Raw genomic sequence first — 14,931 nt, forward strand, 5'->3', positions numbered from 1 at the left:
ACCTCTATCAAATATAGATCTGATCCCCAAATAAATGTGATTCCAACATGAATGTTCTTTTTACTACCAATTATTTTTCCAAGTCCTCTTTTTACCTCTCTCCCCAAAGTTTTAATTTACCGCATTTGTCAACAGATAATTATTCTATACAAATTCATATTGAATGGTGTTTTATCTCTTCATATATTTAAAGGCAGCAGGCAAATGATGCTATGAATGGCATCATCACAAAGGGAATTAGTAAGGCATGGTCCATGAGCTTCCAGGACAGATGGGATAACCTTTCAGTCACCTTGATGCTTCAGACATTTAAAACCAGACTAGTAGCTGTAACTCCCATAAACTGCATTTAAAGTCAAGGAAGAATTACCTTCTAAACTGTACATCATGTTCCCACATTTCCCTTGTGGGTTCCTGCAGGTCCTTAGACAAGAGGCTCCACAGGGTTTATAGAACCACTCATGTTTGTCAGGTGGATTGTAATAATCACAGAACACAGCTGGAACAGAAGAATAAAAAATATTTAGGTCTCAGATATTGGGCAGGGACTACTTTAAAATCTTTTTAAAAAGTTTTTAATAAGATAAACATGATAAAAAGAGCTTGTTCAGTCACACAGGCATAGCAATGTAGGTGTTCTGCTCTTCTGTATCCTGTGTGCCTGAGCACAGGGAGCACTGCTTTCCGTGTGCACTTCCCTGCAGTACTTACGGCAAATGGCAGGGGTTCTCCAGTTGATGCACACACCAGCTCTGCTGCAGCTCCTCGAGTAAGCAGCAACTGAGGTACAAAAGCACTCACAGTCTCCCACACTGTCACAGCCACAGAAGTCAGACACACAAGATTCATAATATGGAATTGGGTTCACCTGTCAAAACACCAACAGAGCTGTCACCACAGCTGTGTCTGCTGCACTGTGTTTTAATGAGGGAAAGGGCTCTGAATTTCTGTCATGCACGTGGTTGTGACAGACTGGGACTGTCATGAAGGAGCCATGATATTTTACAACAGGTAGTTTTCAATTTTCACCTGCCTGGTAGAATTGGACTCTATATCTTCCTATTCTCATATGTGTAATGCTGCCACTTACACTTAAAATGCCTTCCCAGTGTGATCTCTGCAGGACTGAACTACCTTGTATTGGCCTGGCACAACTATTCAGTATGTGCACTCTTCAACTGAGAGACAGTGATTGAGTATGAAAGGGAATCCTATTTCCAATAAATTTCATGTCTCTTGTTTTTTAACCATTGCCAAGATAAACTAACAAAGGAAATTAAGCCAAGTTTGTTTTTAAAAATTTTTATTCAAGTGCACTGAAGCTTTGTAGACATTCTAATTAAGAAGACTAGCCTTGTTTCTGTTTAAATTAATTCAATTTGTGACTCAAATAAACCAAATAATCAGTCAACTTGAATGAACTTCCCAAGGATCACCACACAAACAGTCCTAGACTAACTTATCTCTGCATTTTACCTAACTTTCTACTTCTGGTGGACAACTAATACCCTCTTTATCTTCAGTTGTTCAAAACAGGCACTGCTGCTTCCTCAATACTGCACAACAGGTTTGAATTGGCATAGCTATGAAGTGAGGTTTTGAGAGAGGTAGCTGAGTACTACTGTGTAGTAGCTTCAATACTAAAAATATGCCACAAATATGCTGCAAAACAGCAACAAATATCTAGTGTGAAACTATTGAGGATGAGAGAACAGGATTACCTTGCTGTGACAGGCTTCAAAGATGTTACTCTTAATGATGCTGCAGTGCTTCTGTCCCAGGGCAGACTTGAAAGGCTGATCTGCACACAGGTCTGTCATGTTTATATTTGAGCAAGTGCTTGTTATTTTCCAGCTGTTTCCAAACTCCTGGATGCTCATCTCCATGGACTGCCCTCTGGTTGTGAAGTCATTCCTTGAGCGGCCATCAAAGTCCCCACAAAGACCACAGACTTTTCCCTGTGTAATGTGTGAGGGCACAGTTAGTGCTTTTGTTGAGTGCAGCCCACTCTTTAACAGAAATAAACTACAGAACCTGTAAAGGCAAAACAGGTGCAAGTTTCTCAACAGAAAGCAAAAAAATGGCTTAGAAAAAGTTGGACTTCAAGTGACTTAAACACTCCCAATGTGTTACCAATACTTCTAGCCCCAGATATTCTGGAGTGTTTTTTTCTGACTGGACAGTGCAATAAAACACAAGATGTGGCCTGCTTGCTGTTTCTTCTTGTCCACTAAACCAAACTTTTTCCAAGCTTTTTTTTTCTAAGCCCTGAAAAAACTGGGGCTCCAGTTCTGGTTTTGAAATCATAACTCCCAGTCCACTCCCTGCTTACCTGGAAAGATGGTGCCACGTGAACAACAACAGTAGTCTTTTGGTCCCACATGAAGTTCATCCCTTGATTTGTTTCAATTACAATATAACCTCCTCTGAGGTCCACTTTGTAATTTTTCTCAGCTCCTGGATCAGTGGCTATCTCCTGAATTCTTCCTTCCAAGAGCCTTATTTCACTGTTCTACAAAGGAACAGTTACGTTGCATGGAAGGAAAACAAATAGAAAACTTATTGCAACAGCACTGGCACTCTGCCTCTCATTCTTTGTCTTATTTTTCTGTCATCTTCACACTCTGTCTTGGTAGATAGGTGAGCCACAGCCACAGATGCACAGAGCCTGCTGTCACAAATGCAAACACACACGCACACAAATGCACATTCATAGAGTGTTGTTGATTCCTTGCATCTTTCCCCTTGTCCACAGTAGTGCTCAATCCCTGTTAACATCAAATACCTAAGCCTTTCCCAGCATGCTGGCTCTTTGACTTCCACAGGTACTCTTTAGCAGCAACTGAGATGGAATATAAGAGAATGATACAGTAAGACTACAGCTTACTTGGTTATAACTAGTTCTAGACAAACCTCAAAAATCAATGTGATCTTTAGGGAGCAGATGGAGCGTGACTTCCCACAGGCATTGTTCTGAATCACAATCCGGAAGGTGCCAGCATCCATGTTATTAGGGCAAAAATCCTTAGGAAAATAAATAACATTCGATTAGATCTTGTCAGGCTACTAGACCAGTCATAAGCATTTTTAGGAGCTCTAAATGAATCTGACTTGTTTATTCACTAAAACTATAGAATTTTGGAAGTATCTGGTAGAAAATGACCTGGTGGCAGATGTGTATCTGACCAGGGTTTTCAAATAGAGAAACTAAGGGGGGAAATGAACTTGTCATAGCAACAGTCCAAAAAGGTAAAAATGTATTTTCTTAGAATTAGCAAAACCAACTGTAATTTGGGGATGACAAAATGTCTCACTGAGGCTGTCTCGTTACATGCAATTATTATATATGAGGTTCACACGTTAACCTCTGCGTGCTTCCATCACAACAAAAATAATGTCAGTCGTGGATGGCTGATGGAAACACTTCAACACCACATTTTCCTTTCCCTTGAAAATGCTGGAATGCCTTCAGGAAAGGGCAGTCCAACCAAGGAGTTAATCATTTGGGATCACACAGTGCCCTCTTGTGTCACTTCTGAGAGTCAATTTGCTTTGTTTAATTTGGAAAATCTCACTTTATCAGCTCTAGGTGCAAGAGGAGGGGAGTAGGCTCTGCTCATTAGTTTGGCTATTTTGTATGGGAATTGACTTTTAATTACCCAGATTGAAGCCTACACTGTGGGTTGTGAAAAGCATATGTATGGGAAATTAAAAATAAATTGATACCTGAGCTAGGATATAGTCACAGTCTCCCAGGAAATCAAACTTCTCCCCATCAAAGCTCATGTAATGCCCATTTCCATACACAGTGCAGGTTCCCTTGCAGGGATTGTCTGTGCAGTTCCACTGCCTTTTGTTGCAGGTGCTGGGAGGCAAAATGCAAAGAATAACAACATTTTCATGAAACATGGGCTTTCCTTAAGCCCAAAGAGGGGCAGAATAATTAAAAAGTTTGTTGTTTGCAGTGCCCTCTCAACTGTTCTAAAATCATGCCATGAGATGCCATATCAATCAGAAAGTTCACGTTTACTACCCTGAAACATTTATTCTATTATTTCCTTCAAATATATTTTAAATAATTTAGTCCTGGTAGCAGACTGTGGGGGTTTAGGAGACAAATTCAAGGAATTTGAATGGAATATTTCTACCATTTCTGACTTCTGACCTGTGAGGGATCATGCTGCAGTTCTGTTACAGTGGTGTGAACAAATATTATCTCTGTCTTTCCTTGGGTGTGGCTGAGATGGAGAGAATTTTTTCCCCTCAGCAGGCCTCACAGAGCTGTGCTTTGCACTGTCAGCTCCAAAGGTGTTGGTAACACCTCAGTGAATTGGCTAGTGCTGAGCAGCACTCCCACAGCATCAGTCCTGTCTCCTCAGCATTCTCCCCCTCACCAGTAGGCTGGGTATGGATAAGGTTTTGGGAGGGGACAGAGACAGGACAGCTGTCCCAAGCTGGCCAAACGGATATTCCAAACCATGTGATGTCTGCTCAGCAATAAAAGCTAAGAGAATGGGAGATTGGGCTGGGGACAGAGTGGTGTATGTTATGATGTTTGTTTTCTGAAGCCCTACACCTTTGTAAGTGGGCTGGACATCACCTGCTGGTGAGAACTAGGATATAAATTGTTTGCCTTTTCTTCTGCACACAGCCTTTGCTTGTGCTTTATTTTGACCCATGACCATCTTATTTTCTCCCCAACCCTGTCCTGCTGAGGAGGGTAGTGATAGAACAGCTAGGTGGCCAGCCAAAGTCAACCCACCACAGCTTGACAAACCTCACTTCTAGTTCAGGAGGACTGTAGACAGAAAATTTAGTTGTTATAGCCGTGATGCAGAGACTGCATTTTCTTTCCCATGTGTGTCCTCTTCTCCTAAGAAAACTAAGCCCTCACTGCAATAAAACTTCTTAATTACTCTGTGATAGCAACAACAGCTTATCAGGTTTTGACTTCACAAGTTAAACTTGGCTGCCTTTACCAATGGTGATTAGACCAAAGTGTTTCTACCTCTCATTTTCTGTGCATCCAGTTGGCAGAACTATACAGTCTCATCCTTGCTAAATAATGGATAAGGATTGAAAGCATTTTGCCCACCATGATCAGTAATACCAGGGAAATCTATGGCACCAGAAATTTGAGCAAATAGAGTATTAGTTTATCTTGAGAACTATGGATGTGGAAGCACTGCAAGTCTCAAGGGAGGACCATTGCAATTCTTCTTTGACTAAATTCAATCATTTTCTAGGGTTCAGCTGTGCCCAATACACACAAACTCAATTCCCCCTTATTGAATGAGCAAACACACACCAGCCAGAGTAAGGCTGATGTTCCTGAAGCTGGTGGGGAAACAGAAAAGGATGGAAATCCTTTAACAGAAGATATTGGTGCTTGTTCTCCCCAAGTGCAGGCTCATGCAGCATGATGCAGAGAAATACTTCCCCTTTTATTTTTACTAGCAGCCCAATGGCTCTTATGATGAAGAGGAAGGTTTCAAAGCACACCCTGTCCCATGGGTGAACTATGGTTTGGCAGTTCTGACAAACTTTGCTATAAAACAAGACTCCCTGGGATAACATACCATGTGTTGCAGTCCACTTTGATGGTTTCCCCGGGTTTATAGAAGTGTCCTCCATGAACACATGGGCACTGATCTTTGGGAATACATCCTCCACTGCCATCCAATACCAGTCCATCAGGACACATGCAGCCAGAAACACATTCCGTGACATACTGCACATTAGAAGATATAGGAGATGACAACTTGTTAGTGCACAGAAAGAATAGGGAACCAGCAGAGGTATGCTAGCTCTGGATGCCAAATTTTTGGCTTTTTAAGAAACACCCCTTAATTGCAAGCTAGTGGAAATCATGCTACAAACACCACAGGTGGATTGTTAGCTACAGTTGCTGTGTTATCAGTGAAGCAGTTGGTATGTGGCCAGCATGCCATGTTCCCATCAGTGCTTGATAAGGACAATCCTACATGCGCAGCCCTGCTGTGCTGTGCCCCTGCTGGGAGGTGAACTCCTTACACAGTGCATGTCCTGTGTCTTGCAGCTTTTCTGACACTCTGATCCAGTTGCTCCAGGACCTGCAGAGCTGCAGTTGAAGTAATACATAGGAGCTGGGCAATCTGCAGTAGGAGAAAACATTTCAGGAAGGTAATTTAGAGAGAGCAATAAGGATGCCATCAGCAATTGCAAAACCAGCCAGAGGATTTCAGAGGGCAGCAGGTGTCTATCATTTAAAGTTTCTAATAGTTTTGCTTCTGCCCAATAACAGTGAAGGGAGAAGAAGGCAGATAACTTCTAAGCTTTGGGAAATATCCTCATCATCTAAAGGGTCTAGTAAGTCTGGTGACATTTTACAAAGACAAATGTTATCAATAACTAACACATTTCAGGGAGAATGCACAAATGTGCAGAATACTAAAATGTTACCGAAAGTGAGAGATAACACAGAAAAACATTATAAATACTGGCTGACACCATAATGACATTATTTAACAAAATCTCACCTTTCACCAAGACGGTTTCTCCAATGCAGTCTAATCTTCCTTGAATGCATTTGCTAAAGAGATTCCATAAAACAAAACACATCAGCTCTTTGCATTTTACTCCCTCACCAGGGAGAAAGGCACTGCAAAGCTTCACTTGTCACATGAATAACAAATTCCTATCAAAATGAATATTTTTTACAGCTATCAGTTTCACAGACATGCATTACCATCCCCAGAAGGAAGATTAAAAGACCCAGCTCTTAAAATACTCTTTCTTCATCTGGCACTGGTTTATTGTGCATTTTCCCTAAATCAAGTTTTTTCTAAGCATTCATTTTCCACTCCATGAGACAAGACTAATACTTTCTTAAATAAGAGATCTCTTAAATACGAAATGAATATGTGATTACAAAATAGTCTAGAATCCTCAGTTGGAAGACAGCTAGAGAGAGAACATGTAAACATCCAAAGATAATAAAGAAGCTTTCCCCTGGTGGTTTTTTCCATTGATGCCCTAAGGTAGTTGAAAATTAGAATAATGACAATATTTTTTCAATGCAGATGCAAATTAATTACACTATTTTTATTAATCCCTCCCCCAGTTTCTCTCTCTTTTTTCTAAAAAAAACAAAAAAACAGTTTAAAAACTGAGAATTGGGTATTTTTTTCATGGACCATTTTTATTTTTTAAATACTCTACAGGATGATGTGGTGGTTTTCACTTTGCTTTTTCATTTCAAAGTCTGAAACTCCTCCAAGCCTTCTGTCTTCAAGAAAACTTGCTCCCACTGTTTGTGGATAATTTTTACACAACAATGAACTCTGCAAGAGATAGATTACAAATATTGTTCTACTTAACATATTTTCAGGTTCTTGGTTGCTAGCGGGAATATGGGATCTTAACATTTGCTGTGGCTGCACTTCCTGCCAGGGAAAGATACAATCTAGGAAAAATTTGCCATTATTCCTAACTGTAAAATGATGCCATTCATGGAGCAGAGACTTCCCCCATGAGCCCTGATGTCCCCAGGCACAGAGCAGCCTTTGCATCATCAGAGCAACTCACCACATGAGTTTATCCTCTTGGAAGGAGTTTCCAGGCTGAACAATCTTGCCTTTGTAGTAGCAGGGGCAGTCATCTGGAGCCACACATTGCTCCTCATCGTTAAGGTAGGTGCCTTCAGGGCAAGCACAGCCCTCCATGGGCGCGATCCGGACCTCGCACAGCGGGTCAGGTTCATCCAGCGAGCGGCAAGACTGGTTACAGTACTTCACACTATAGTTATAAACCATAGTCTCAGGACACTCCTCAGAGGGATCTTGGCAAGAGAAATAAAAGGGATGTATGGCCTTCTTTGTGCAATCATCTCTCATGACTTTAGCATGACTTTCTGCACGCTGGTAGCCATAAACATGCTTTTAGCAAACTACCAGACCTTGTCTCATCTCCCAGGATTCTGGGAGAATCTACTTGCATAGCCTAAACTATATGACACTGAACAATGAAATTCTCAGCAGGCTGTATGTTTTTGTAATTTCCACAATTTACATTTCTATCTTATGCCAAGAACTGAAACCAATAACTTCTGACTTGTTAAAATTTTATTTTCTGACTTTTACTAATGATTTCTTTGGCTGGGGATAACTTAAGAAATGACCCTATTTTATAAGAGAGAAATTTTGACATTGAATGGCAGTGACAAGGAACTCTGCCAATCGATTGATGCTACCAAGAAAAGGGTGTTACAGTTCTCACAGATGTCTTGAGGAAAACTCTTGTTGTCATCCTCTGGGGAAATTAAAAACAACAGTTTCTAAGATTTTTGGGCGAACCCAACAGGTAAATACCAAAATCTAAAGAGCTCAACTAACCCTGTAAGACAGTAAAAAGCTGGTTAATTTTCACAGGCTGACAGTATACACCACCATCAAAGGTCTGCCATAGAATCTGCAGTACTGACCCATAGGGATGACACTAAATTTTGTCAGGAAACATCACCACGTTAAGGCTGCAAGAAAGTCTGGCATCCAGATATCTTTGAAATTCGGTGAGAACTGGAGATCTAGTCATCTTGGGCCTCTCTCTGATTCTGCAGATTTAACCCTTCAGCTATTTTTCAGATACACTAGAAGGTACAGGGGTGTTGATCATGGGCACCTGTGCTAATCAGCTTTGCAGCAATGCTAAGAACTTATCAGCAATAGGTTCCATGCTTAAATAAAGCTCTGTATGTTTTTCCAGTCTGTGACCATGGCACACTTTTTAGATTAGTTAGTGTGCTAGGCTTGTGTACACATTCAAAACCAGCACCCTACCACCATGAACTATTTGGTTTTCTGGTCCTAGCTGGAGCAAACACAATATCCCCTGTGTAAATCAGGCAAGGCAGATTCTCCTACTTTTTAGGATACAGCAAGTGGTATTTGTAAGTCAAAATACATCAAATAAAAAAATATATTAATAAAGATGTTTATCATTAATTTATATCTGTCTCAATTGTTAGCTATTAATGCAATAAAATAATGTGCTTACTTTCTCCCTTAAAATTTTCATAGAGGAATAAGTTCACTTTTGATAGAGTGAGACTGGTAAGAGAAAGGTTATTTGATTGTAGTGCTCCTGGTCACAGGAGTGACATGCATCTAAGATGACAAATCACAACTGGAGGCATGAGTGCAGAGAACATGAGCATACCAAAGATACCTTCAAGCTAGCTTGCACAGGGAGCACTAGAAAAGCAGTGCCAAGACTGCTCACCGCAGTGATCTGCAACCAGCAACTCCAGTAATGGCTCAAGCTTCGGCTAAAGAGTGTGTAACAGGCATGCACAAGGTTTAACTAGCAGGATTTGCTTGTTTCACACACTCTGCTGACTGCAGTGCAGACATCTGCTTGGGATACAACCCGCCTTGGATGCTGCCTGCAGCTTGGCAGAGTGGATGCAGCTTCAGGAGCTGGAAGAGTTTTTCCAACCCCTGCAATGGGACAGGACACAGAGTGAAGGTGGTGGCCCCTTTAGTCTTTCACTGATGAACAGTGAGTCATAAACAACCATACTCTTATCACAGCCATGTTCCCAAAAGTTTATTTCTTCTTAAATAAGGCCTAAAATGATTGTTCTGATTAAAACATGAGCAATTTTTCTCAAGGTTAGTGCACTGTTTGAGGCAATATTACCTACTGTGCCTTAAGAACACAGATTTCAGCCAAACCACACTGCAAACCAGTCTTGATTTGCCATAAAAAATGTCAGTAATTTTATGTTGGGAAAAAAGCTTTCAATAAACAGTGTCTGTGTCTAGTGCATAACTCTGCAGGACTCTAGGACAATTTACTGTGGACTACACCATGTTCCTTTGAATTATTTCAGCACAGGTTTGTGAAATTGTTCTTATCGCAGTCTTGAATGCCTCTGGCAATGCGTCACACCAGTTACATTGTTTGCCTCTATTAAGTATCCCAGCTGGCTCCTAAGTCAGGCAATTAAATAGATCATAGCTGCATCAAGCTCCAAAAACATAACCACATTGTTATGCTGTCTATTCAGATGTGCAATTAGTCAAGAAACCCATACATCTATTTTCATGTTGACAGAGGCATATCTCACTTGAACTATCTGACCATTAATGACAACCTGGGAATGTTGAAGCAAAATTCAGAATCCAAGACAGTGAGTTTTATTTTCAGATTTTATGCCATCTTGTAATAAATTCTGGCAGTGCCAAAGGAAAATACATACATACATGTACTCTGAACTCAGGATTAGGTGACAATGTGTATGTCCAAGAAGCTTTTGTTCATTTTTTAGGTAATTCAGAGCTGAAAATGCCTTTAAAGATTTTTGCATTCTCAAATATCACCAACATATATTTATTGAAAAAACATTACTATTTTACTGTAACATGGAAAAATGTGGTTAATGAGGGATGTAATTTGTATTGTCTGGGACAAGAGGACTGAATGTAAAGCAAAAAAAGGTATTGGAATTAAAATACATGGGGAAGCCCATGTGTTCAAAAGTAACCTAATTGCTAACTAAACCTAAATTAAACTAACCCTGTTTCTGTTTTGATTTGAGTAATATGCCTTGTACTATTTTGCTTATCTGAATACTGAGTTCATCTAAGATTTTACACAAAGAATATGCATTGTAAGAGCATGAAGCAGTCACAAACTGAATTTTATAGAATAAATGCTTATTCTGTTTTTCAAAGGCTCTCTAACTTGATGACTAAAGACAAAAGACACTGACTGCCACAAATGGGGCTGTTCCCCCATATCCCTGCCCAAGGAATTTCAGTTCACATACCACAGACACCCTGCCTCCAGCCCTGCAGGGACACGCCTGCTGAAGCACAGTCTCTGGAGTAAGTAGAGAGCACACTGCACAGTGCAACTTCACTCTTCTCAGCATTACAGGTGTCATACATGCATTTCTAAAGGACAGAAAAGGATAATAATGGGTATTATTATGTCTAGCTCATAGAATAAATGGCAAAACATGTAGCAATTAAAAAATCAGTCAACCAATATGCTTTTTAAAAAGTATTATTACCAATGAAATTTAATTTCTCTAAGAGAAAATGTACGCTAATGAAATACTATGCAAACATGAGAAATAGCAAATCAGTTACAGGAACTGCAATGACATTGTGTCTAATTCTCATTAACAGAATATTAAAAAAGATAGAGGCACCCAGAGCTCATTTAAACACTAAGAAATGTCTTTACCAGCCTCCTATGAGGATGTACAGTCTCGGACCTGTCAAAATATATAATCTGAAAATATTGTACAGTGATGACTGGCACTTTGAGTGCCTATCTGGTAAGCAGATGAGATGCACCCAATGACATGACAGATGCATGACAGAAGATGGTTTATAGAGAGTCAGTCATAAGTAATGACATTTTAAGACCTAGTTATGTAAGTATAGCTGGAATTTAAAGCTTGAGTTCTTTTAACAGTGTAGGCTGTACAAAAGAACACAAATACAGCTAGTCACTCTAGAGCAGTAGGATCATACTGGATAGACAGTGACTTATCCTGCCATTACTGATGTTGTGGAAAAGGCCTTCACGAGTCATAGTTTAAAATCTGATCAGTGGGAGTAACAGACATATCTGTAAGAAACTGGTTATTACTTCTTAACTGAAAATTGCAAAATCCTATTTTATTTATAGTTTGCCTTCATTCTGAAATATATCTATTTTCTTCTGGGAGAGGTAAAACATAAGCCATATTTGTAACGGTACTTGAAGACATATTACATGCTAGGCAAAATTTCAGGCACAGGTATTTTCTCAGTAAGTTGTTTCACACACACACACATGCACACACACATCCTTCATGAACTTTCTGTGATTTTGCAGGAACTTCTTTACCATCCATATAAATGTGGCAACTCTCTACATCAGACAGCTTTCTCAGCAGCATTATAGAGCTTTACACCAAGAGAACATATGGGCACCTTCATGCATTCAAAACACAAGGAGACTAACTAGATTCAAAGGTAATAAATGAGGTCTAAACAATGTAAATTCATATTCTCTCCCTTGATGTGAATTTTGAACCAAGTCGGAGGGAATCCATGGGGCTGGTAAAACTCTCAATTCAATTCCACTCAGAAACACTGATTCTTCTAGTCAAAGAGTGAACTCTTTGAAACTTTGAAATCTTGAACTGATTTTTTTCATTTTGTTTCTGGGTCACGTAACAGAAGCCAGTCATGCCAATCAAGTATTTATGGGGCTGTAGCCAAAAAGGCCCATCTTGCACAAACTCTTATTTTATAATTTTTCTAATTAGCATCAGTGGACTTCTTTGTGACCAGTCACTACTGTAAACTGTTTCACTCCCCTAGGCCAGACAACCTTCATGTGGGATCAGTCTCTGGACTAGATTAAACCACCCATTTGGAGCAGTGCCTTACCTTGATGTACACAGAAGGGTCTACAACAGAATGGCAGGCAGCAAACACACTGCTTGTGTTGGACAGAAGAGCACACCAGTGCTGGGCAAATTTTTCTGAAGGGGGAAAAAATATCATTGTCCATAGTCACTTAAACCACATTACTGTCTGACTCAATATTCTTATCAGGTATCACATTGAACTAGAATGTCCTGAAGTGTTTAGATAACGCTGGATGGAAATACAGGTCATTAACTTATCAGTGGGATAAGCATAGCTGAATGACCAGCCATTTTCCTAAAAGAGAGGTTTCACCTTCTAAGTATTAACATTATTACTGCAGCCACATTTGCAGAACATATACAGAACCTCCCCATTTTCACTGTTTTTCATCAAACTTTCTTAATTCTTTACAGCCAGATAATTCCTTAGAGTCAAGCAATATTATCAAGCATGTGAGTTATATGGCTGTGAGATGCAGCTGTAACAATCTAGACTGGATAAAGACTTGCCCAGATATTGGCAACCAGTGGTGCTCTGCCTTAAGCCTAAATTGCTGTCATTGATGCTGTGGGTGCTTTTCAAGTCATCAGTGAATGTGTGGGCTCTTTTACCAGTAGTGCTGTCTTTTGGTTTTGAAAATGAAGCTATCCTCTTAAAGACCTTCAAAACACAATATTTTTTCTCTAGTTATAGCCTCAAAGGTAGAGGGGTTTGATGTTTATGAGATTTCTAAAGTTTTTTTGATTATCCATCATGTGAAAATTATTTCACACTGATAAGCCAGGGATGAAAAGCCTGGTACCTTTATCCACGCTGTTTGAACAAGGATCTTCAAAGCTGTCCTCAACATCAAAACAGCTGGCTCTAGTTTTCCATGAGTTACCAAAAGCAGAAGCTGAATCTTCCACAGCTCCAGTGACTGTTCTGAAATCATCAGTCTGGATGTTATTGAAATTGCCACAAAGACCTTGTGTGGGAGGCAAAAAAAAAAAAAAAAAAGGCAGAAGAAAAGAAGAAATCACTAGATGCATGAAAAAGGAATGGCTTATAGATGAACACTCAGCTCTGTAATGGACCTCGCCTGAGACAAATCCATTTTCCTTCAGAGACTTCCTGATGTTCCCACAAATCGGATAGGACCCTGTGTTTAGAGTGTATTTATTCTTTTTCTGCATTACAGTAGCACTTAGCGATAGCACAAGGATTAGAACTGCTTAAATGTGCTTCAGTAAACACTGGCAGACAGAGTATCTTCCCCAAAAGCTTATAAATAAAGGAAATGGCAAAAGAAAAACAAAAGGGGTCAGAGAGACAGGGTGTAATTCCATTGCACAGACAGGAAACAGAAGCACAAAAATCTTAAATGGTGTAAACAGGAGGTTAGTGGCAAAACCAAGAACACAGTCTATACTTCACAAGTCTATGATGAAGGCTAGTTTAAATGGATGGAGTCTGAAAGATTTGCACACACTAAACATCCCAGAGATTTTCTTCAGCCCATTGAAGGGTTTAGCCTTATGTGTCCTACCAGATGTGCGATTCTGAAAGGAATGATCGACTGTTATGGAGAGCTGCATTACAGGTTTCATTTGCACTCGGATCTGCACTCCAGCTGAGCTCAAGATTTTGATGAAAAATGTAGATTGTCTGAAGATGGTGATGCCATCTAAAGAAGAAAGAGAAAAAGAAAAAAATGTTGTATGCACTTGCAAGTCTTTACAAAGCTGAGTAAACAGGAACTTCCATTTGCCAGTGCATGCAGTAACACAGAGATTCCCAGAGAATCCCAGACCTAGTATCCACCTAACAGTGAGTAGGATCATGTTCTTTTCAGAGAACAGAGCAGGAATCCCTCTGCAGAAGATGTAGGCTATTCTGTGCAAGACATGAAGAAGGGGATTTACCTTTTCTTACAGGCAGCTTCACAATGAAATTGTTCATGTAGATATTTCCACAGGAACATATTTTTATAGTCTGCAGGGAAAAGGAAAAAAGCCCACAGTAGTGAATGCATATGACGTGGGACAGACAAGAGCAACCTGACAAGCTTCAGTAAGCATTGAGGAGTAGTATCTTCAAAACCTCATCACCTCTGGGGTCAGTAAAACTCAGTGTCCAGACACCATACAAACAATGTAAGGAAAATAGAAGTGACCTCCTATGAATTGCTAATTAAAGACAGTTACTCACAGTTCTTCCTAGTGTGACCAGTACATTCTTTAGGCAAGTCATTGTCCTTGAAGTCCCACACTGAATGATCTCCCCAATCACCACAACTGTGTCATCAGTGTTCTGAGAAGACATGAGGAAGGTACGTGCAGACATTGTTAGCATGTTACAGGCTGGGAGCTTGAAGAGAAAAACGTGTCACTGAAAGGCTAAGAAGGAGTAATGAAAGAACTGAGGTATTTGATATCTAACTGCAAACTATTTATTGCCAAAATCAATAATTTCACTAACTTTCCTTTGCACTCTTTTTCCTTGCTATCAGCTTGTGTGGATCTCATTTGCAGGCATT

At 40.0% G+C, this 14,931-nt stretch overlaps 1 protein-coding gene across 1 annotated transcript in view; it reads right to left on the minus strand.

Moving 5' to 3' along the window:
• The window catches only part of LOC132328851 (mucin-5B), a 41,029-nt gene that overhangs the window by 16,075 nt on the left and 10,023 nt on the right, over positions 1 to 14,931 (minus strand). Inside the window, exons 10-25 of the mRNA XM_059849102.1 lie at positions 14,604 to 14,705; positions 14,318 to 14,387; positions 13,942 to 14,079; positions 13,216 to 13,380; positions 12,432 to 12,526; positions 10,811 to 10,937; positions 7,567 to 7,819; positions 6,519 to 6,571; positions 6,034 to 6,134; positions 5,580 to 5,731; positions 3,727 to 3,865; positions 2,914 to 3,024; positions 2,333 to 2,512; positions 1,722 to 1,958; positions 712 to 868; positions 371 to 499 (exon numbers count right to left, since the gene is read on the minus strand). Of these exons, the coding sequence (XP_059705085.1) occupies positions 371 to 499; positions 712 to 868; positions 1,722 to 1,958; positions 2,333 to 2,512; positions 2,914 to 3,024; positions 3,727 to 3,865; positions 5,580 to 5,731; positions 6,034 to 6,134; positions 6,519 to 6,571; positions 7,567 to 7,819; positions 10,811 to 10,937; positions 12,432 to 12,526; positions 13,216 to 13,380; positions 13,942 to 14,079; positions 14,318 to 14,387; positions 14,604 to 14,705 (2,209 nt within the window). The remainder of the gene's footprint in view (positions 1 to 370; positions 500 to 711; positions 869 to 1,721; positions 1,959 to 2,332; positions 2,513 to 2,913; positions 3,025 to 3,726; positions 3,866 to 5,579; positions 5,732 to 6,033; positions 6,135 to 6,518; positions 6,572 to 7,566; positions 7,820 to 10,810; positions 10,938 to 12,431; positions 12,527 to 13,215; positions 13,381 to 13,941; positions 14,080 to 14,317; positions 14,388 to 14,603; positions 14,706 to 14,931) is intronic.

The sequence above is a fragment of the Haemorhous mexicanus genome, chromosome 6, assembly GCF_027477595.1.
Source record: "Haemorhous mexicanus isolate bHaeMex1 chromosome 6, bHaeMex1.pri, whole genome shotgun sequence".
In the NCBI taxonomy this organism is placed as follows: domain Eukaryota; kingdom Metazoa; phylum Chordata; class Aves; order Passeriformes; family Fringillidae; genus Haemorhous; species Haemorhous mexicanus.